This window comes from Miscanthus floridulus, chromosome 19 (assembly GCF_019320115.1).
Source record: "Miscanthus floridulus cultivar M001 chromosome 19, ASM1932011v1, whole genome shotgun sequence".
Lineage (NCBI taxonomy): Eukaryota > Viridiplantae > Streptophyta > Magnoliopsida > Poales > Poaceae > Miscanthus > Miscanthus floridulus.
In genome coordinates this window covers 100,207,643-100,229,961 of record NC_089598.1, presented here as the reverse complement: position 1 = coordinate 100,229,961, position 22,319 = coordinate 100,207,643, and the positions used below count along the sequence as shown (strand labels likewise).

General features: G+C 43.0%; 2 protein-coding genes across 7 annotated transcripts in view; both read left to right on the top strand.

Moving 5' to 3' along the window:
• Positions 1–9,290: 9,290 nt before the first annotated feature.
• LOC136526872 (L-ascorbate oxidase homolog) lies at positions 9,291–13,113 on the top strand. The gene is made up of 8 exons (XM_066519446.1): positions 9,291–9,590; positions 9,684–9,793; positions 10,836–11,106; positions 11,193–11,295; positions 11,399–11,744; positions 11,910–12,275; positions 12,378–12,456; positions 12,642–13,113. The coding sequence occupies exons 1-8, from the start codon at positions 9,429–9,431 to the stop codon at positions 12,852–12,854; spliced, it is 1,650 nt and encodes a 549-aa protein (XP_066375543.1). The 5' UTR covers positions 9,291–9,428; the 3' UTR covers positions 12,855–13,113.
• Positions 13,114–13,500: 387 nt separating this feature from the next.
• The window catches only part of LOC136526871 (BEACH domain-containing protein B-like), a 31,965-nt gene continuing 23,146 nt past the window's right edge, over positions 13,501–22,319 (top strand). For 4 of the 6 annotated variants that reach the window (XR_010776610.1, XR_010776608.1, XR_010776609.1 and 1 more), the window contains exons 1-13: positions 13,505–13,950; positions 15,164–15,227; positions 15,881–16,085; positions 17,257–17,433; positions 17,944–18,264; positions 18,629–18,848; positions 19,607–19,660; positions 19,831–20,235; positions 20,566–20,884; positions 21,011–21,457; positions 21,565–21,723; positions 21,829–21,978; positions 22,056–22,211. Coding sequence is in view for 2 of the 6 variants with exons in the window: in XM_066519444.1 (XP_066375541.1) it covers positions 13,808–13,950; positions 15,164–15,227; positions 15,881–16,085; positions 17,257–17,433; positions 17,944–18,264; positions 18,629–18,848; positions 19,607–19,660; positions 19,831–20,235; positions 20,566–20,884; positions 21,011–21,457; positions 21,565–21,723; positions 21,829–21,978; positions 22,056–22,211 (2,820 nt within the window). In the remaining 4 variants the exon portion in view is untranslated. Of the gene's footprint in view, positions 13,951–15,163; positions 15,228–15,880; positions 16,086–17,256; positions 17,434–17,943; positions 18,265–18,628; positions 18,849–19,606; positions 19,661–19,830; positions 20,236–20,565; positions 20,885–21,010; positions 21,458–21,564; positions 21,724–21,828; positions 21,979–22,055; positions 22,212–22,319 lie in introns of all 6 variants that reach the window. The other 2 variants (XR_010776611.1, XM_066519445.1) reach the window with 2 other exon arrangements.

Below are 22,319 nucleotides of genomic sequence, written 5' to 3'. Positions count from 1 at the left end.
CTTTTACACATGGTAAATATGCTTGGACAAGCAACATGGATTCAATTGAATTTCAATTCATATCTTTGTGTAAGGGTTGTCATTAATTACCAAAAAGGGGGAGATTGAAAGCTCTAGTTTGGTTTTGGTAAATTGATGAAACCCTAAGTGCTAACCTAGTTTATAAAGTGATTATGAAATGGGTAGCACTACTCTAAGTGGTGAAACAAATGAAGATCATGACATGACGATGGTGTTGCCATGGTGATGATCAAGTGCTTGGACTTGAAAAGAAGAAAGAGAAAAACAAAAGGCTTAAGGCAAAGATATAAGTGGTAGGAGCTATTTTGTTTCGGTGATCAAGACACTTAACGAGTGTGATCACATTTAGGTTTGATAGCCGTATTATTAAGAGGGGTGAAACTCGTATCGAAATATGGTTATCAAAGTACCACTAGATGCTCTAACTCATTGCATATGCATTTAGGATCTAGTGGAGTGCTAACACCCTTGAAAACATTTGTGAAAATATGCTAACACATGTGCACAAGGTGATACACTTGGTGGTTGGCACATTTGAGCAAGGGTTAGAAACTTCACCGATGGAGTGTCCGCCCGTAGAGTGAATCGCCACAACGAGGACTAGCTTGCCAGCAAGCAAGTGAACCTCGGTAAAAAATCATTGTGTCATCATTTGATTCCGAGGTGATTTGTTTTCATTGGTATTCATTATTGTGATTGATTGGTTCACTCCTCGACTCGGCGGTATAGCCATCTTGCTCACTTTCTTTATATTACCGTAAACTAGTTATCAAGCTCTTTAGTGTAGCTAGTTGTGAGAGCTTGTTAGTTTGGTTAGTGTGGCTCTTTAGTTAGCCTTTGAGAGCACACTAACTTAGTATAGTGACATAGCCATTGTGTGGTTAGAAACTATAGAAACTAGAATTGTGGTAGGTGGCTTATATTTTTAGTAGGCTAGCGCAATACTTGCTTCGCCTCATAATTATCTAACCAGTTTGCTAAGTGTTGTTGTAGAATTTTTTAATAAGCTATTCACCCCCCTCTAGCCATTAGGACCTTTCAATATCCCGTGGCCCGTAAAGGGAGATAAAGATCCTCAGAATCCTTCTGTTCGAAAAAGCCTATGAAGGAGTATCCTACTCCTCCACAAGCTCGGGGGCTACTATCGGGTATCAGTATAGGGATACCCGGAAGAAGGAAGCTAGTGGTCATGAACGCTAACTTCCTCGGATGGTCAAGAGCGTATCTTTGTCTCGCCTGGCCCTGAGAACAATATGGATTGACCGCTAAGGATCTAGAGTCAATCACAGTTGACCCAAGCCGAATCCCCGCGAACGGGATGCCGGGGCCCCACTCGAATTAACCCATTAATAGCTCACTGAGCACCATGGCTCATACATAGAGGAAAATCATGGCATGGCTCAACCCCTCCGGTTGCGGAAACTACGGACGGGGTGATGATCCCAAAGACGAGCCGACCCTCGATCGGACCCCCGCTACGTGTGGGGGCTTGAGAAAAGTTGGACATGCACGAAGACCGAACGCACGGTCACAGAACAATGGACCCCTGTAGGGGTCGAAATCAGGAAAGACCTTTTTCGACCCACCAAATCTCAAGGCTATACCCCCGAGGGGTTCGATCTAGACGAAAGGGAATCACCATCCCCAGGTCGCGCCGTGGGCGACAAAAGAAGGCCGGGGCCCTTAGAGTCCCCTTGTTCAGAAAAGCCTCTAAAGGAGTATTCTACTCCTCCATAGGCTCGGGGGCTACTGTCGGGGACCAATACTAGGGTACCCAAAGAGTAGGAACTAATGACCATCAACATTGATTCATCCAAGCAGTCAAGAGCACGACTACAGCTCCAACCGACCTCTAGGCACGCAACCTCCACCTTGCCCGACCTTTGGGGGAGGGCTCCGCCTCGCCAGACCCCTAGGGGAGGGCTCCGCCTCGCCCAACACCAGGCCGAGGGCTCTCCCTCGCCCGACACCAAGGTCGCGAACTCTGCCTCGCCCGACCCCTAGGGAGGGCTCCACCTCGCCCGACATCGAGGCTGCGGGCTCTGCCTCGCCCGACCCTAAGGCCGTGGTCTTCGCCTTGCCCGACCTCTGGGAGAGGGCTCCGCCTTGCCCGACACCGAGGCCACGGGCTCTGCCTCGCTCGACACCAAGGCCATGGGCTCCACCTCGCCCAACCCCTGGGGGAGGGCTCTGCCTCACCTGACCCCGAGGTCATGGGCTCCGCCTCGCCCAACCTTGAGGTCATGGTCTCTGCCTCACCCAACCTCTGGGGGCAGGCTCCGCCTCGCCCAACCCCGAGGTCACAGGCCTAGCCCAACCCCGAGGCCGCGATCTTTGCCTTGCCCGACCCCTCGGGTGCGTGCTTCATCTCGCCCGATGGGGTCCCATACTGTCGCCAACCATTCTAGGTCCAAACGTATGGGCCTAGGTCAAAACTCTAACGCTAAGGAAGAGACCAGCGCGTCCCGATGTAACCCGTGGCTATAATGGGCCATGCCTAGGGATTCACATCAGTAACAGCGTCGGGAGTACCGGTGCTGTTTGGCCTAACCCTCGTACGAACATTGACAGGCACGTCGGTTCACCACGACGTCCGCCAGGACAGAGTGGAGCGCCGTGACCGGTAGACGGCACCTGCGCATGGCGCTAGTGATGGATAAGACCGCGACGTGGCGCCGTCCCTGTTCACATCTACAATGTTGGCGGGGCCCGCATGAAGAAGAAGAAGGACCTAGCGATCCTGAAGGCCCTCTCCCCCTCGTTTCTTCTATTTTCCTCCGCTGTAACCCGTGCTTTTCCTTGGTTTATAAAAGAGAAAGCAGGGCGTTCCATGGAGGACTTGCATTGCATCGATCCAGGCCAGACCTGATCGAACCATCACGAACCCATCGAACCTCGAACCAATCAGAGCACAATAGAAGCACACGGCCGAGCAGCAACCGAGCTCTCGGCACCCGTTCATTCTTTCTATCAGAGACTTGGGACCTATCCCTCTCTCGTCCGTTTGTAACCCCTACTGCAAATTTTCCGTGCTAGTAACACGAGCAGTAGTGACGAACTGGACGTAGAGACGTTCTGTCCAAACCAGTATAAATCTCGTGTTCTCTAAGCACACCATCCGAGCCAGACATACAATACTAAAAATTTACTCGTTGGTGGTAACTCAAAACACCGACAAATTTAGTCATTGATTTTAATAGCTAAACTTTAGCAGGGGAACCAAACAAGCCATAACTATAAAGTTTGTATTATAATAGTTAAAAATTATTAGTCTAATTATTGATTAAAGTTTTTAAAGTTTTAATCTTGATACGCGTGCGCGCGTAGGCAGTAGTATGGACGATTATAAATGTATATATATATATTTTTTAAAAGCAAATATTCAAACTGAAAACTCTTTTAACTTCCGTACCGTTTTTTACACGGAGTGGGCCAGCCGACGGACTGCCACACATGAATTTAACTCGCACTGTGGCTGAGTGGTGACGCCAGCCACACTCGTCCGCTTTGTACAGTACCGGTGCTGGTTTCAACCAATCGGAAAGCCTGCACCCCCAATAATCACGATCACATTCACAGCGCCCCACCTACCCGTTTGAACCCTGTCGGTGAACGGTGAAGGATGCTGCTCCATTTTTGTCGGTGCAACGGGGCTCGGCGTGGTAGCTGCTGCTGTTACCCGTAGCGGGGTCAATCGGACGCTCGCTCGCTGCCGCTCTAGAAGCAGAAGAAGCGGAAGCAGGCAAAACCAACAGGAAGGTCCATGGGCTTTTGCTTTCGCCGCCGGCTTTTCTGCTCGAGTGCTGTTCGTTCGTGGCTACTGGAGGAGCGCGTCGAGCCGGCGATCGACATTGCTTGTATGTCACGTATACTAATAAAAAATATTAAATATAGATTAATTATAAAATCAATTATATAGATGAAGGCTAATTTGTCAATCGATTTTTTAAGCCTAATTAATCAATCTGTCATCAGCATATCTTTACTGTAGCACCACGTTGTCAAATTATGAACTAATTAGGCTTAAAAGATTCATCTCATAAATTAGTTGCAAGTTATGTAATTAATTTTATAATTAATCTATATTTAATACTCCGTACATATGTCTAAATATTCGATGTGATAGGAATTTTACGAGGACTACAGGCCTCAATACTCGGGCATCAGCCAGCCCACGTGGCCTCACTGTTTGTGGCAACTACTACTGGCTCCTGCTGCGCCAGTACGTAGGTCCGGATTTAATCTTGAGATGAGATGATGCAAGTACCTACTTGCATGGTTCTCGTTGTCGATGGTTTGGGGTTTTGCCGTTTTGGTCTCCACGGGCTTTGTTTCGGTTGCTCTCACGCAAGGACCAAGCGTCCGAATTTGCACGCATTACTATTTACGAAGCTCAGGCATAAATTGAAAGAAAGAAAGAAAAAACGTTAACATGAACAATAAACACTGAGTGGAGGCACAAATTAACAGACAGCAAACCCGCGGTGACTAATGACCTAATAAATGATAAAAAGAAAGAAAGAAAGAAACATCAGACAGTACGGAATCCATATCAAGTTTCTCAGGTGCATTGCTACTTAATGGTGTCATCAAGGATCCAAGTGTGTTTCCTCGATTTAGAATATTGATATAACATGAACAATTAATTAAATAAGTCAAGAGAAGGGCGATAATTTTTTTTTTTAGATTACAAAGAAGGACAATACTCCCATACTTAGATGTGTAAGTGTTTGATTGGATATTTGGATGTAATTGAAACTTTTATCCAAATTATTAAATGGGAGGGAAACTCGCCCAATGCAAGCAGGAACTTAGATGTATAAGTATTACTGTATTAGTGATACCTTAAGATCATCAGTTAATTGAACTAAAGAGGAGGATTTACTAGAAACAAAGTGGAGTCAAGTGGGTTAAGTTTTGGCATGAAAATAGATACTTTTCCCAAGCTTATAATGCCACAATCAAACATAGAAGAAAACAATCACCTCACTTAGAGATAGTCTTTGCAACCAAATATTAGACCATGAAGGTAAAGTTCAACTTGTATGGAAATCCTACAAGGGTAGACTAGGTTCGTCTGATTCCACAATCATGCACCTGAACCTTGCTCACTTGCTTAGTGCAAGATATGACTTGGACTGCTTAGAAGCTCCTTTTAGGCTTTCACCATGGAAGAAATTGACAAAGTATGGCCAATCTTCCATCCAATAAATCTCCTTAAGTTGATGGTTTCAATGGATACATTTTAAAGAAGGGAGAATTCCTTATTTGACATCAGACAAATGACCCGTTCCTTTTTTGGCCCTCAAAAAATTTTCGTTCCCTATTTGACACCGAGTTCAACTTTCATTCCTTATACGACACTCCATTAGATTTTCCATCCGGGAACCGTTAACTGCCCTGTGAAAAGACGATTAACAGTTCCCGGATGAAAAATCTAACGGAATGTCATATAAGGAATGAAAGTTGAACTCGGTGTCAAATAGGGAACGAAAATTTTTTGAGGGCCAAAAAAGGAACGAGTCATTTGTCTGATGTCAAATAAGGAATTCTCTCATCAATATTACTCAAGAGAAGTTGTCTCATCTTGCTGCTACGTTTGGATGTGCTGTGGGCTCAATGCCGTTCACCTATTTGGGGCTACCCATGGGTACAACCAAGTCAAAATTTGAAGACCTGACCCCAATGATGGATAGAGTGGAAAGAAGGCTCTCAGCATGCTCCACTTGGCTGTCCTACTCAAGTAGACTAGAAATGGTCAACTCTACGATCACACCCATTACCACCTATGCAATGTGCACTATCAAGCTGCCAAAAGGGGTGATCGACAACATTGACCGAGCAAGGAAGCAGTGCCTATGGAGAGGCAATGATGCTGAACACAAAAAGGGTAGTAATCTGATTGCTTAGGAAATAGTTATGAAACCAAAGGAGAAAGGTGGACTAGGTGTTTTGAACCTAAGATTGCAAAATGACGCCCTGCTCATGAAACACCTAAGTAAGTTCTATAACAAGGCCGACATCCCCTGGGTGCATTTGATTTGGAATAAATACTACTCCACCAAAGTACCGCATGTTGCTAGAGAATCGGGCTCCTTCTGGTGGAAGGATGTGCTCAGACTCAATATCATTTTCAGAGGTGTTGTCAGGTGTGAATTAGGCAATGGCTCCTCCGTCTGCTTCTGGGATGATCTATGGACAGATTCGGTGCTAGCTCAAACATATCCAAGATTGGCCTCTTTTGTCAGAAATAGGGGTGCTTCGGTGCTGGAAATCATGGAGGCCGTTGATCTTGATATCTTGTTCCTACAACCTCTATCACAGTAGGCTTTCGAAGAGCTTGAAACTCTACAAGCTCAGTTGCAAGATATACCATATGATGAAAATGCAGTGGATCAATGGATTCCTGTTTGGGGCAACACATCCGATCTTCAAGATCATTTGGAAGTCTAGATGCACCCCGCGTGTCAAATTCTTTGCTTGGCTAGTTCTGGTAGATCGCCTCAACACTCTGCGTAGAAGACATCTCGACGTCCAGGGCACTGATATATGTGTCATGTGTGACAGTAGAGACCATCGACCATCTGTTCTTTGAATGCACGTTTGCAAAAGAATGCTGGGAGACTATACATATCAACTGGGACACATCACTACCTCTGCTGGACAGGTACACCCAAGCTCGAGGCGCCCACAACATACCTTTCTTCACAGAAGCAACTCTGATAGCAGCTTGGGAGCTGTGGAAAGTGCACAATGACAAGATCTTCCAGAGAAGAGCCCCAACCCCTAGTATTTGGTTATCGAATTTCAAGAACCACTGTAAACTTCAGTCTGTTCGTTTTAAGAGGTCAACCTTGTGTGTTTGGCTTGTTGCTTTTAGCTAGATTTGTATGTAAGGCTCTCTCTCCTGTTTTAAATTAATTAAAAAGTTACTGATCTCCCCCACAGTCTTTTTGGTAAAAAAAAAACAATCTATAGGCTCCTTTCACCATGGAAGCAATTGACAAATTAGTGGCCAATCTTCCATTCAATAAATCTCTTGATGGTTTTGATGGAGACTTTTTAACAAAACTCCGGCCGGCACATTATCAAAAGCTATAGTCTCTGTGACAATCTATAGGATCTTAGTCGAGCTAACACGAAGCATTTTTGTTGCCAAATACTAAAACAATACATAAAAGTTATGGTATATGCAACAAGCCGATACATGCAAACATTAAAGAAACTTGCAAACTAATGATTTCAAGGGTACCCACATTCTTAAATTTGGGAGAAATGACTACACTTTGGGGATAGCGGTCGGCTTTGCTCCTTTGCTCGCCGGTAGCAATTCCTTTGTATTGCCAACCTTTGAAATATGGAAGGTTCTGTAAATGGTTGGTGAATTGAAGCAAAGAAAACATGGGCCTCGCCAAAGCCGGAAAGAGCGGTCTTCACCAAGATAAAGATTGTGAAGTACGAAAATCCGCATCTGGAGTATCTAGAGTACGAAGAGTGAGAGGCTGAAGCAAAGATTTTGAGGTGAAGGTCCAAACTAGGAGGGCCAAACTGTGGAGACCAATTGCAATGGCACGATTCAATTCTCAACACACCCGAGTTATAGTAACAATGCAAATGCAGTAAGGCAACAACCAACCTGATCCTAAATATTTGAATAATGTAGTTGTTGAGAATGGCAGCTGTATAATTATAACTTGCAATGGTGTGCCACCCTATAAAAGGGGTCATTGTAAATAATATGAAAACCATTTACTCTTTACACCACGCTCTACTTCTACCATTTACTCTTTTTTTTTGTCTTAATTATCGGAGAACCCACTAGATTTTCTTATCTCATACGAAACTCTTAAGTCTGAAACCCCCAAATAGACCTATACTAAATAAAGAGGGGGTGGGGAGGGTGAGATCATCAACAAGGCTACCCTCAAGGTTTATATCGTAAGCATTAATTAGATGACACATGATTTTTCATCGATTTGGCATGAACTTTTTTCTCAAACACGCAAAAGGCTTGCGTATCATTGTATTAAGATCGAGAAATAGTTTGGTTACACGACGCGTCACGCAATGGCGCACTAGGGGGGCATATGTTTTTGCAAGGAGCTTATCCCCACCTAGAGAAGTTTGAACAAGGTGATTACTCGTGTACTAGACAGCTGTGGCACAACCTTAAGAGGGATATCCTAAGGATAGCAGCTATATACGCAAACCCCTTTTCTTTGTAGAGCAGAGGAGAAATGCAAATACAAGTATTTATTAGGGGATATCCTTACCATCGATATGGAATAACCTAATTGAACATAGAGATGTGGATATCCTTAGCATTATCAGATGGTTGAACAGAAAAATATAGTGGATGTCTTAGGATCCTCGATTAACTAAGCTAAATGGAAGCGGTGGATACATGATCATTAATAATCAAATAAGTAGAGAGGAGATATGAATATCTTTAATGTCACTAGCTAATAATAAAACAAAACATGTGGTGGATATCTAGGTTCATCAATTATTTCGACAAAGAAAAACTAAGGATATCTTTAAGATTTTATCAATTACTCCTAAGCGAACTCTCCCCACCCCAGTGCAGACCAAAGGAAAAATAGGAGCGATGGATGTGGAATCCCTTGTGGTCATCAATGAGTCAAACAAGGAAGAGATAGATGTGGCTGTCATAAAAGGAGAAAAGAGGATGAGATATGGATATCTAGCTCCATCGATTAATCTAACGGAAGAAATGCAGCGGATATCCATGAATTAATCAGAACAAAGAGAAACCTTGGATACCCATATATCCTTAAGGTCATGCTTCATTTATTCTGATTAATCAATGACTCATGCATGGATTAACTTAACCAGAGAAGCTAAAATTTTTACCATGCAAGTTGCTCGCCGCGTGAATTGAACCCTAAACACTCGAAATCCAGATTAGCCACTGACCACTGTCCACTGTAACAAAGAATCCGACGCGTACGGGCCTCGGGTTTTGAGAGCCTGCGGTGCCGAAACGGCCCGCGCCACCGCCACCTCCACCTCCGTCTCCGTCTCCGTCTCCGTCTCCCCCACCAGTCCACCACGCGTAGGCGTAGCGGCGTTGGCGGGTACAGCTCATGCCACTTACCCCACCCGCCCCCTGAAATCACGAGCACCATGGCAGACAGTCAGGCAGACACCCCACACCACTCCCCTCGGATCCAGAGTTTCACCGCAGTGCAAAAACCTGCACCGCCCTCATTTATATTCTCTTCCATCCAGCCCTCGCCGCGGCAGATCGACCGTTCCCTCCCTCCCTTCCCTCGCTGACACTGTTTGACCCCTGCCGCTCGTGCCGTGTCCTCCAGCTAATAGGGTCGAGCGGCGAGGCGATAGCAGCGCTAGCTAGTGTAGCGCCGTACTACGCCACTCGCGAGATGGGTAGAAGAATGGAGGGCCCCTCCTCGCCCGCGTCCCTCGTCCTCGTCGTCGTCCTCCTCGCCTCGCTGCTCCTGCAGGCGCGCGCCGACGACCCCTACAGGTTCTACACCTGGAACGTCACCTTCGGCGACATCTACCCGCTCGGCGTCAAGCAGGAGGTACGCCCGCCCGCCCTCACTGCCTCTGTTCTACCTTGGTTCGGCCCTGCGTCCGCTAATGGCTGCGTGGATGGGATGTGACTGCGAATGCAGGGGATACTGATCAACGGCCAGTTCCCGGGGCCGCAGATCGACGCCGTCACCAACGACAACATCATCGTCAACGTCTTCAACAACCTGCCGGTCCCCTTCCTCCTCTCCTGGTAACCTACTACTATTACTACTACTACTAGTAGGCAGTAGCACCAATCTCCTGTTACCAATTGTGCTCTGTTTTTTTTACTGTCTCGCTTAAAAGCTTGCCTGCTCAAGATTGCCATGTTCTCTCTGAATGTTCCGGGATGCAATGCAATGCAACTGGTCGGCTCTTTTCTCATACGGAGGCCCTGAGTCGATGGTCCAGATTTGTAGTTGCAACGGCGTGATCCAGATCATGCTCTGAACTGAATCTTGCAGCCATCTCTGTTCTCTCTCTCGATGGAAGTTAAACGCTAGTGGCTCCTGACGTGCCCGGGTAAATGGGTAAATGCCAACTCCTTGGCACATGCTATGTCGTTCCTGGGACTAGTGGGATCGGTCTGTTTAGACATGGACACTTGTGTGAAGACGCCAGGCCTTCCAAGTGCAACTTGGCAGTTAAAAATTTCCTTGGATAGAGTAGGCGCAGCTGTGAATCTTGGTTGCCTTGCAGCGCTTGTTTTGTTGCTACTGCATGTCACGTTCATGTCATGGAGAGTGAGCTGTTTCAGGATAAAATTTTCACTACTCCCTTTTCCTTAGTAGCTAGTAGAAGAATCTGATACTGTTTATAATATATTAATATCCGCCTAATCTTTATCCTTATTAATAGTTCCCCTCCCTCTTTTACTTGAGCTTTCGCTTTCGTTCCAAATCCAGGATGCAAAGAGCACATGTACAAACAACGCATGCTTCCATAGACCATAGATCAGTGGGCCTCCAGTGGTTTTAGCATTGATAATTTGCACATTAGTGCGATCTGTGGCTTCTTTTGCCTTAAGAGAGTGACAAGAGTGACTCTTGCCACATTAAGGCGGTCACACGAAAACTGTATAAGAAAAAAAGAAGAAAATGTACATTGTCCAAATTACCTATCGACTGACTATACTGAGCGTTAAATGCATCAATCTCATGGCTACTTGATCATGGACCACTGTCCGACGCTGTCGATCAATGTCAATTTTCGAGGATTAACTGTTCCTCCTTTTTTACTGTTCTACATTGCAGGCAAGGAATTCAGCAGAGGAGGAGCTCATGGCAAGACGGCGTGTATGGTACCAACTGCCCGATCCCTCCGGGTGGAAATTTCACTTACAACATGCAGTTCAAGGACCAGATCGGGACCTACTACTACTTCCCTTCCCTTTTATTTCACAAGGCAGCCGGTGGCTATGGTGGCATCAGGGTTCTTAGCCGGCCGAGGATCCCTGTCCCGTTTGACCCACCTGCCGGTGATTTCACCATATTGGCCGGTGACTGGTTCAAGCTCAATCACACTGTATGTTTACATCCTCAAGTATCCTGCATTGCATATTACCGCCCATTTTAGTGCACCCCTAACACTGCAAGTACAAATCTCCGCAGGATTTGAAAGGCATTTTGGACAGTGGTAATGACCTGCCGTTTCCTGATGGCCTTCTTATTAACGGCCAAGGCTGGAATGGCAACAGATTTACGGTGGACCAAGGTAAACTATATAATCGAGTACATCAGACAAAAATGCCTGGTAACTGTTAATAATCTTCATATACGTAGAGTTGCGCTAAACTTGCTTGACACAATCTTGCCAGGGAAAACATATCGTTTTCGGGTGTCGAACGTGGGCATAGCAACATCAGTGAATATAAGGATTCAAGGCCATTCCATGCTCCTGGTTGAGGTGGAAGGGTCTCACACCATGCAGAGCACATACACATCCATCGATGTCCATCTAGGCCAATCATACTCGTTCCTTGTTACTGCTGATCAGCTACCTGCAGACTACTCCATAATTGTCTCCACTCGTTTTACCACCCCTGTCCTCACCACCACTGCCATCCTCCACTACAGCAATTCAAATGGTGCTGCAACTGTACCGCCTCCCGCAGCGCCTACAGTTGAGATCGATTTTTCTCTCAACCAGGCTAGGTCGATTCGGTAAGACTGTCACGATTCTTTCAATAATCTTAGCTTCCTCTGAAAACTTTGTTTTGGATATCATATCATACTACCTAACAACATTACTGTCTCAATTTTCATCAAAAAATTGTCTCCCCTGACTCTTTGCTCTTTGGTAACTTTTGTTGCCTACCTTCTGAACAGGTGGAATCTGACAGCGAGTGGACCGAGGCCAAATCCTCAAGGCTCTTACCACTACGGCCTTGTCAACACCACAAGAACCATCAGACTTGCCAACTCACGGGCAACCATCAATGGCAAGCTGAGATACGCAGTCAACAGCATCTCCTTCATCCCGGCCGACACTCCTCTTAAGGTCGCTGATTTCTACAAGATTCCGGGAGTTTTCATGCTGGGCAGCATGCCCGACAACCCGACGGGTGGCGGCGCCTACCTCCAGACATCTGTCATGGCGGCCAACATGCGGGACTACGTCGAGGTCATCTTTGAAAACACGGAGAACTTTGTGCAGTCATGGCACATCGACGGTTACGCGTTCTGGGTCGTCGGGTGCGTCTCCTAGTTCCATTCTTGCTGATCCTGACATGTTTAGTATCACTGGATCTGAATGACTGAAGATTGGTGTGATTTTGTTTGTTTCCGGATGATCAGGATGGATGGAGGACAGTGGACACCGGCTAGTCGTCAGGGCTACAACCTTAGAGACGCCATTGCTCGGTACACATTGCAGGTATCGTTTAAATTGGTCGCTCTCCGTGTGTGATTCGCCTTCCCGGATATGCAATTGCCATCACAGCACTGTTGCGGTGCCATAACAAGAAGTCAAGAAACACCTGTGCTTGCAAAAGTTGCTCTGATGTCTGAACTCTGAACAACCACTGATGTTCACTTGTGTTACACTGGCCATGTTTTCAGGTGTACCCTCAGTCATGGACAGCTATCTACATGCCGCTGGACAACGTGGGGATGTGGAACGTGAGGTCGGAGAGCTGGGCCAGGCAGTACCTCGGCCAGCAGTTCTACCTCCGCGTCTACTCGCCGGTGAACTCGTGGCGGGACGAGAACCCGATCCCTAAGAACGCGCTGCTCTGTGGCCGGGCCTCTGGGCGCCGGACGAGGCCTCTCTGAAGCTGAAGCCCTGAACCCAAGAAGACCTTGTCTGTTTCCGGCCACGAAGGGGTGGCCGGAACTTCCGGGGATAAGTTGAAGCTGAGGGTAGAGATAATTGAGGTGTTCAGATTGCTGAACAGAGTTCCTTTTTGCACTGTGGCGCTGATAATCGATCAGCTCATATATTATTTAACAATTGTAGTTAAAACATTCCGATCCCGGTGGATTTGTTGTATGGGAAGCTTTCTCGCTTCCTCGCTCACACCACTGATGATGATAATATTCATAGTTACCTGATTTTTCTTTTTGTTGCATACACGTCAGATTTCTCATCTATTCGAATAATACGTATATAGAAAGACTGATGCCGAGGAAACACTGAAAGTCGGAAACGAACAATACGTATGTAGAAAGAATACGCCTTCATAGCCGTGTAGCGTTTGACCTCAAAAGGCGCCAGCGTGCAAGAGAAGCGGACACTTTCAAAATAGTTAACGGCCGGATTAGTTGGATCACTTTGCAAAGCGCCCCCTAAACTTCCTCCTTCTCCCTCGTCTCCCCCAACCGCAAGCTCCTCCTTCCCTCTCCTCTCCCAGTCACTCTCTCCCGATCGCTCCCCATTTCGCGCTCTAAACATAGGCGAGCTCGACGCGCGTGCAGGGGCGAATCCAGCCATGAAGTTCACCGGGGTCATCACATTTATACAGTGGGTCATCGTCGTTGATGAATTGTGATAAATAGTAATTCTAATTTTGCCGAAGTCATCGGGGTCAGGCGACCCCAGTAACATAGGCTAGATTCGCCCCTGCAGCGCGTGCCCGCCATCGCACACGGAATTCCCCATTCCTCCGCGCGAATCTCCCCACAAGCGATCCCCACTGTCGAGACCCAATTCGAATCACCTTGGTTTTCTCTTCGCGACCGGCGAGGCGGCGGCGAGGATGCCGTGCTAGGCTTGGGTCGGAGGCGAGATGAACATCGTGCGCGGCGTCGCCGATTATCTCCGCAAGGCGCCACCTCCTCCTCCCCCCGCACCGGGCAGTGATGCGGCGCCTACCACCTCCTTCCCCGCCGGCGACTTCGACGACGCGCCCACCCCGTGCGTCGTCTTCAGGTATGCGCGAGAGGATGAGCGCACTCTCTCATTCACCTTCGCACTCCAATACCTTATACATAACGCGACTTGTTTAGTGCGGTGGCCGTGTGGGTTAGGTAATCCCCAATGCTCGTCGCGATTGTGCGAGATTCGAGTTAACTGTTGGAGAAATGCTGTGCCACTTGAAACTCATCATCAGTGGTTCAAAGCGGCAGTGAGCCACTGGGGCTTTGTTTCAGTTGCTAGTTTAATTGTATATATTGGCTCCTGACTGTTAAATTAATATTCCGGGTTGTTTAGCATGTTTTTGCATGCTCATTACCTGAACCAATCCACCCATTGGTTAAGAATGGTTATACAGACAATTTATACTGATGAGTGCAACCATAGGCTTTGCAAATAGCAGAAGGAAAGGAAACAGAAAGTGAATGTATATGTGCAAGTGAGATTTAAAAACGGGAAAAATATAGCATCATCTCAATTAACTGTAAAGCCTAAACAAAGACGAAATGACCATTTCTAATTTGCAGTTGCAACACCATTTTGCCGCAGACTACCGAAGCTTATTTGCCCCTGTGGCAAGCCAGGTGCATTCTTCATCGTTGAAGGCAGCAAAAACTTGTTTGTTGTGACCAAATACTGATGTTAAGTCATGATTCAGATAAAAGTAAACCACTTGTAGCCTCAAGTTAAGCTTGCCCGTGAGTCTTTCCTACCAAATAACACAAAGAACTGTATGATTGTAGCGGACTGCTTGTTAGTTGTTTCAACTCTTTTTCTTGTCTGATGAGTAAGATAGGTGTTGGGCTAGGATAGCCTACCTTAGTTTAGCTGGTTGGTGGTCTTTGTGGTCAGGCCTCACCCCTTTCTCAGTTCTTTTAGTTTAAGTTCTTCAATGTAAAGAAACAACCCCTCGCAGCCCGGCCCGGAGTGAGGTGGTGGTGTTTGTAAGGGGCCGATCCTTTTCTCTCTATAATGCAATGATACGCAGATCTCCTGTGTATTCGAGAAAAAAAAGTAAGATAGGTATATGGAATGACATTGCATTTAAAGTCACATTAATCCTTGCCAATTAAGCAAATTATTCATGTCAGCTTGGCACAAGTGTAGCATCTATATGCTGATTTTAATTCTATAAATAAATCTGTCATCAGATCTTGTAGCCTTTTATTTTTGGTGCTTGACTTGATTGCGTGAATGTTTCTTCTCATGATCTGTTATCTGGTTTCAGTGGTAGTCTGGAGGAGGGAGCCTTGAATGTACTTTGGAAGAATTATGAGAATGCACTTGATAAGGTACTTTTCTGAAAGCCTGGCAGTTCCCTTCTAGTTCTGCTTACAGTTAGGATCTTAAATTAGACACATATTGCCAATCTAAAAATTTGCTAGATGTTTCAATACTACGATGTAATGTAATGTAAGAGCCTAGAGGACTAGCCAGTGGCCATATATTTTAGTGTCCATTTGACTGTTATCCATGACATGACTTAGTAATGTGTCATCCAAGCATAACTTAGGAGATGACAGGAACACAAATTGTTTGAACAAACAAACATCTTTAAAAATCATAGGCTAATGATTAAAACAGTCTGTTTTAACGCTTGTTAAGTATTTTGGGCACCATGATTAGAGTTTGTTTGTGTGCAGCTAAGATTATTCTTTGCGGAGCAATATATGTTTCTCTAAAAGTTGAAGTTTGGTTCAACTTTGACCCAAAACTATCCTTAACATGATGATGATTCATTATGCTTTTTCTTCTTCCAAAGATGTAAAAGTCGATGCCTTAAATGCAATAACCCGATATTTGCTTAATGGTAAATAGCATTGATATTTTTGCTCCATGATAACCTAACCTGCTGTAGTACATAACTATTCCGCTGGCAATTGGTTCAGAATTTTATGCAACTACTTTATACAGTTATGCTGTATTACATCTTGTGCTCTTACAGGACGAGAAGGAAAAATCTCTTCAAATTTTTGTCTTGCAATTTGTAGAGACATTCAGAGATTGGGGACCACACCCAATTGAGCAACTGGTTGATCAAGAATTAGGAAACAATGAAACAATTGTAGGATGCTCTTGTGGGCATCCTTCTGAGGTCATTCTTATTCTGATTCAGGAGATTTCTCTAATTACATCAACTTTTACTGAAAGTAAGCGGCTTTATTCTATAGTGACTATTTATTGTGTGATATTCCTCCAATATTCTTTGATTTTTTAAATTCATAATTTTGATGTTTGTTGCATGTGGTAAGTCTCCCCACTTCCAGTCTATGTTCACGAAACAACTCTTTCTTGAGCATGGGTAGAATGCTCTTCTTGGACAAATTTGGCTTCTTAAAATCAAATTTTTGTGGAATTTGCTTCCTAGAAACCTGTTTTTGCGAGTGGACAATGCAAAGTTGTACCAATTTGCAAGTGGACACTGCAGGCGCTGAAAGTTTGGAGTAATATATACTGCTCATAGGGTTGTGGCTTGTGAGAAAACTGATGAAATGACTATTTACCCCTTATACCTGAACTGTTGCCATCAGCTTAAGTGCTACAACTACAAACATCTGAGTGGACATTATATATTTTAATGCTCATCAAACAGGAATTTTGCATAATATTGCTGTGTCCAAGATCTCCACAGAAAACGTCACAAAGCTTGAAAGCCCTTAACCCAAATTTTCCATCTTTTTATGCCCTTCAGGGCTTCTGGCCTTAATATATAATATGCTGATCGCTGAGAAACAAAACACGGTGGAACTTTCAGTGGCATAACAATGACCATAGCTTTGCTTAGTTGAAGAAGTAAAATCAGGTTTACTTATTTTTCATCATATGCCTTTAAAGTTTAAAGTAGTTGAATAAGGAGGAGGTTATTCCGAGGGTACTGCTAAAATGCTGAACTTTTGTTCTATTTGTTGAACACTTTTGCTTTATCTTGTTGAGTCATTGCACTTGGGGCTATTTTTCAGTTGTGTTGTGGCGTGTTGGTGTTTTCTCCCCTTGAACACACTGTGTTGGTGTTGCATTGTGGAATGTAGTTCATTAGAGGTAACCTTTACTGATTTGAAAATAAGTTAGCTTTTATAGCTCTGAACAGATGCTTGAGCAAGTTGAGCATTAATCAATGTGACTTAGTGCAAAAGGACACTATTAGAATTTATTTTCTGAATGAACAATATCTGGTAGAATGCTCACTTTGTGAATGAGAAATAGACTATTGTTGGTTTTGTCATTATATGGATTTTGCTTTTGACAGCTATTCTTATAATTTAAATCATATATTTTTAAAATAAATTTAAATCATGTTTGTTCTTTTTATTGCATTATTAGGTGGCAACAGTCCGGTATCTCCTACAATTCATCATTCAGGGCAACAAAATAACCTGGGTTTGAGCTCACAGATATTGCAAGTTCTGGAGTGTTTGGAAATTCTGACTCGCTCCTTGCATAACTGTAAAGTATTCAGCTACTATGGTGGTGTACAGAAGATTGCTTCTCTACTAAAAGGTAGGAGTTCAGTCAGGTGCTGATCACCCATTCTAAGAAGTGTCTGGGTACTGGATTCTTGTCCTGTCCTTTTAACCCTTCTTCTTTAATGGAAGGGTGATTAATGACTCGCAGCTCTCCTGCGTATTCAAGTTGAAAATTATGCATCATGTATTTTTTTAAGCAACAATTACACATCATTTATTCGTCCTCACTTTGAACAGTTGATTAACCCTAAACCCTGTTAAGTACACTCTTAGAACTTCAAATTGCTAATTTCTTAACTAATGAGCAGTTTTCCACCACCCTCTAAGAGGCTCAGGCCCCATGTTTCAAATCCACCACGAGTTTGGTTTTCTTTTATTTGTTTTGTTGGGATTTGAGCTGCTCATGACCTCATTGTATATATACCTCTTTGCTGTTCAGTGAAGTGTACATCATTATACATAACTTCTCAATTCTCTAACTAACATCTGTGAGTCTTTTTTTAATGGATTATATCTCATTAGCTTCCTTTTTTGGTATATTCAGCTGCTGTTGCTCAGCTCAAAAACTTGAACAGGTTGCTGGCTGCAGAAGATCAATCTTCAGATGAAGCAGTGGAAAATGCTAGGCTGATGCTAAATATACTTGTATGCATAATCACTATAATTTCAAACTTCATGAAGTTGGAAATAACTGTTGGAAGGATTCCCCATATTGCCGATACCACAAAGCATACCCCATCAAGCAACCATTTGGCTGCAGTCACGTCTAGCTCTCCTGATAGAACCATTTCTGATACACTTCGACATTGGCAGCAGAAGGCAATTGTTCTTGTGATGGAAGCCAGAGGTGTCAACTGGTTAGTAGGTAATAAAGTTATCTTTAGTTTTCTTTTGGGCTTATGTACTGTGATTCTGGGTATTTCTTTTAGATTATCATGGGGATACTCATTTCTTGGGTATATTGTGCTGATGCTATAGTACCTACTGGATTGTCATATAGGCCTGTTTACTGAAAAAGAAAAAAGATTCACTATGGGTGTAGTAAAATTAGGACCACTTCTTTGTCCCTTTTCAGTAAATTTCTAGTCTACATATTATGAAAAATACTAATAAAGAGGTTGTGCAATTAATGGTGCCACTGTATTTCCCATTCTTTTTTACAGAAAATCATATGCGCTATTATTGAATTATACCATATTTTTTTAATAAATCTCTAAATGATACTGCAGAACTATTACGTGTCGTTCAAAGGTTGAATTTGAAAGAGCAGTGCATTGATCTCACACTCCATTTTATTACTTTGTGCACTCTGCGATCAACTGTTTCTGGTACTCGTGCTCAGAATCATCTCAGAAGCATTGGTGGGCTGGAAATTCTATTAGATGGACTTGGACTTCCTTCTAGTAAATTTTCAGTTTTGAGGCAATCATCTATCTCAAGAAATGAAAGGTGCATTTTTGCAGCGCCATGGTTTACCATTATTTATTATTTTGTGCTTTCATTCCCTTTTCTATTTCTTATGCATAGAATCGCAAATTTGCTGCATAAACTTGAAGACAAATATTGACCAATGATTTTCTGTATTGAGCAAAATCTATTTTTCTAAATACTTGGAGCTAAAAATCTGATAGTATTAAATTTGAATTTGCCCAAATGTTAAATGTCTAGTAGTATTACATTCGTACTTTATACCCAAATGTTACTAGTCTGATAGTATTTAATTTGAATTTGGTACATAAATATTATTTGTGCATCATAGCTAAATTTGGTTTTTGAATGTGACATTCCTATTTTGGAATTTCAGCTTCAAAAATTTAGATTGTTCTGTGCTTTTATTCACATAATTGATTTCTCTTATGGTGCAGAATGGCTGAAAGTTTGAACCATACTCTTTTGATACTCCACATATAGTTTCTCTTTTATACATTGGTCTTACTGTTTAGGTTGGTGTTTATTTAGTTACAGAGGAGTCCATCCCTCCAATTTGTTTTTCGGCTTTTGACATCTATGCAAACTAACTGTATGGTAATATGTTAATCTTGTAATGAACATTTTACCTTTTTCTAATAAAAAAGGTCCACAGTGATGTATGAGAATCTCAATCCTTTAGGGCCTTATGGTTGTTTTCAACTTTATATAGTGCGATAGGTTTTACCTCCTTGTTTCTTGTGCACCTTTTATGCTCTAACATTTCTGTACTCTTATAGGGCTGAAATACTTCTGCTCCAGATACAGTATTTGCAAACTCTGAGTGAGGCAGTGTATCCTTTGTTTTCAATTACTTTTATGTGGACTTAGCATATGAGTTGTAACTTTCAGAATATTAATGGACTCTGCTAATATATAGTTCAGGACTTCAGGTAGATTCTTGGTCATGCCATAGGAGGCATTGATGTACTAGCTAATTGTTGAGTCCTTGACTTCTAATTAGATTTGGCAACGTCAACAATTTGAAAATTTTATGTGAAAATGGACGGGTACACAAATTCGCAAACTGCATTTGTTGGCCTGCATTTATGATTCAGAAGTTCCATCGGCAAAAGGATAATACCAAAGCTTCACCTACACTAGATTCTGTCTCTGGTCCAATTTATTGTCTTGATAGAACTGAATGGATTGACTACTCTATAAAATTGAGCAATGCCCTTTGTTCTTTTGTTCTTCCTTCGGAGGATATCGGACACTGTTCTGATGAAATAGCTGTCAGCCAAATTGTATTATCCATTCCATTGGCATACCTGGAGCAATCTGTGAGATGGATCATAAGGATTCTTATGACCGTCTTTCTATGTATCAGAGCGTGTACCAAGGAAACTGAGCTGCCAAACCACATAAAGTGAGTTTTTTCTTAATGTAGTCATGAATCTCCCTTTGAACCAGAATATTTAAGTATTTAACTATCGCGTTTCGTTAAGTTTGTTTCACCACAAAGAAGATATACTTTTTGGAATTTGACACATTTTCCCATCATAACGCTATGCTGGAATAGTCAGTCTTTCATCAATGGCAACTCTAACATATTAATTAGTTATATTTATTAGGTAGCTATTAATCTTCTGAACCCTGTAGTCAGTTGCAACTGCTTTCTGTGCAATAGATTAGTATGTTACCAGATAGCAGCTACTACTGTACAAAGTACTAACCAAATCCTGAACTCATTCTGCAGGATTTTTTCAAAGACCCTTCAATATTACGTGATTCGCATGTTCAAAAGAGTTCTTATTTCAACACCAGCTCTACTCCCAGCTTTCCGAGAGGAAGGTGTATGGGACCTGATATTCTCAGGGAATTTTTTCTACTTTGGTTCATCTGTAGAAGACACTTGTTTTCATACTGTTACAGATATTCACAATGGTGATGTTAACAGTAACCAAATATCTATTCATTCTGAAAGCTTGTATCGTACCGATGTTAAAATTCTTCAAGCGGAAGCTATTTCCTTCTTGGAGTTTGCTGCAACACTCCATGAAAACACATATAACACGGTAAAACTTTTGTCTTTTATAATGTAATATTGTAGGCTCAGTGTCTAGTCACCATTATTTTTTTTTCTCGAACACACCAGTATTTTGTTCTGAATCTCTTCTACTTTATTTTTCTTTTCATTGTAGCCAGAATGCTCGGCACTGCTAGATGCACTTGAACATTGCATTTCTGATCCTTTGGCAGTTAGCACTCTTCTCAAAAGCTTCCGTGTTATTCTACAACTTGCGACAGAACATACTCTAGCTTCATTTGAATCTTTGGATGTAATTACAAGAGTCCTTAAGGCTGCTTGCCGTCAGGCACAAGAGCTACGAAACTTCAGCAATTTTCTTTGTTCTAATGTCATGATCAGTCAAGATGGTTCTCAATTTAAAAATATCGAAGGCAGAACTGAGGACGCTCTTATATGTACAGAGTTAGCTTTGAGCCTCTTTATGGAATATGTCACTATATCGATAGATGGAAGAATTCTCGTTTTGCACAATGCTGACTGTATTGAGTGCTTATTTGACTTGTTCCATGAACAGAACATTCGAAAGCATGTGCTGGAGCAAGTTCTTGCCTTATTTAGGGTAAATCTATGCTTATCTTCTGTTCTAAAAAAGTTTATGTTTACCATAAGTTCTCCTTCAGTCTTCTTATTAATGTTGGGAGCTAAAATATGGTTCCCTGTAACCAGTTGCCTTCATCGTCAGCACAAGATCATACAGCAAAGTTGCAGTTATGCTCAAAGTATTTAGAGAACTTAGCACGGGCAAATGAAAAAGATAAGGTCAACACAGAGTTGTTAATTGACCTTCTGGTCAACATGAGAGAGATCATAATGATGGATCACATGGTAGGTTCCATAATGGTTTTGTATGTAGTAGTAGAATTACAATTGTTTTGCCATACCAGTAATGCATAATGGTTGACAAATGTGCTTCTATACTTCACTTTCTAGTACTATCAAAATCTGTTTCGCGACGAAGGGTGCTTTCTTCATATTATTTCCTTATTGAATGGAAATTTCAATAAGGTGACTGATGAGCGGCTTGTCCTTAATGTCCTTCAGACCTTAACTTTATTACTTGAAGGGAATGATGCATCTAAGGTAATCATATTGACACATGTGGTTCATGCAATAACTCTGTTTGGTGTGTGACAACAATCTTGGTTCGTTTTGTCTAGGGTGCCTTTAGGTTAGTAGTTGGTGCAGGTTATCAAACATTACAGAGCCTGGTACTGGATTTCTACAAATGGTCGCCAAGTGGGAGACTCTTGGATGCATTGCTTTGCATGCTGGTTGATTGCAAGTTTGAGTTAGATGAGAAAACAACTATAAAGGCTAGTAGTTATCAATCTTTTGAAAAGCTAATACAATATAAGTGTTTCTGGGTTCATTTAATTATGGCATGCTTCGTTCTTTCATTATCTTTACTAATATAATGTTTG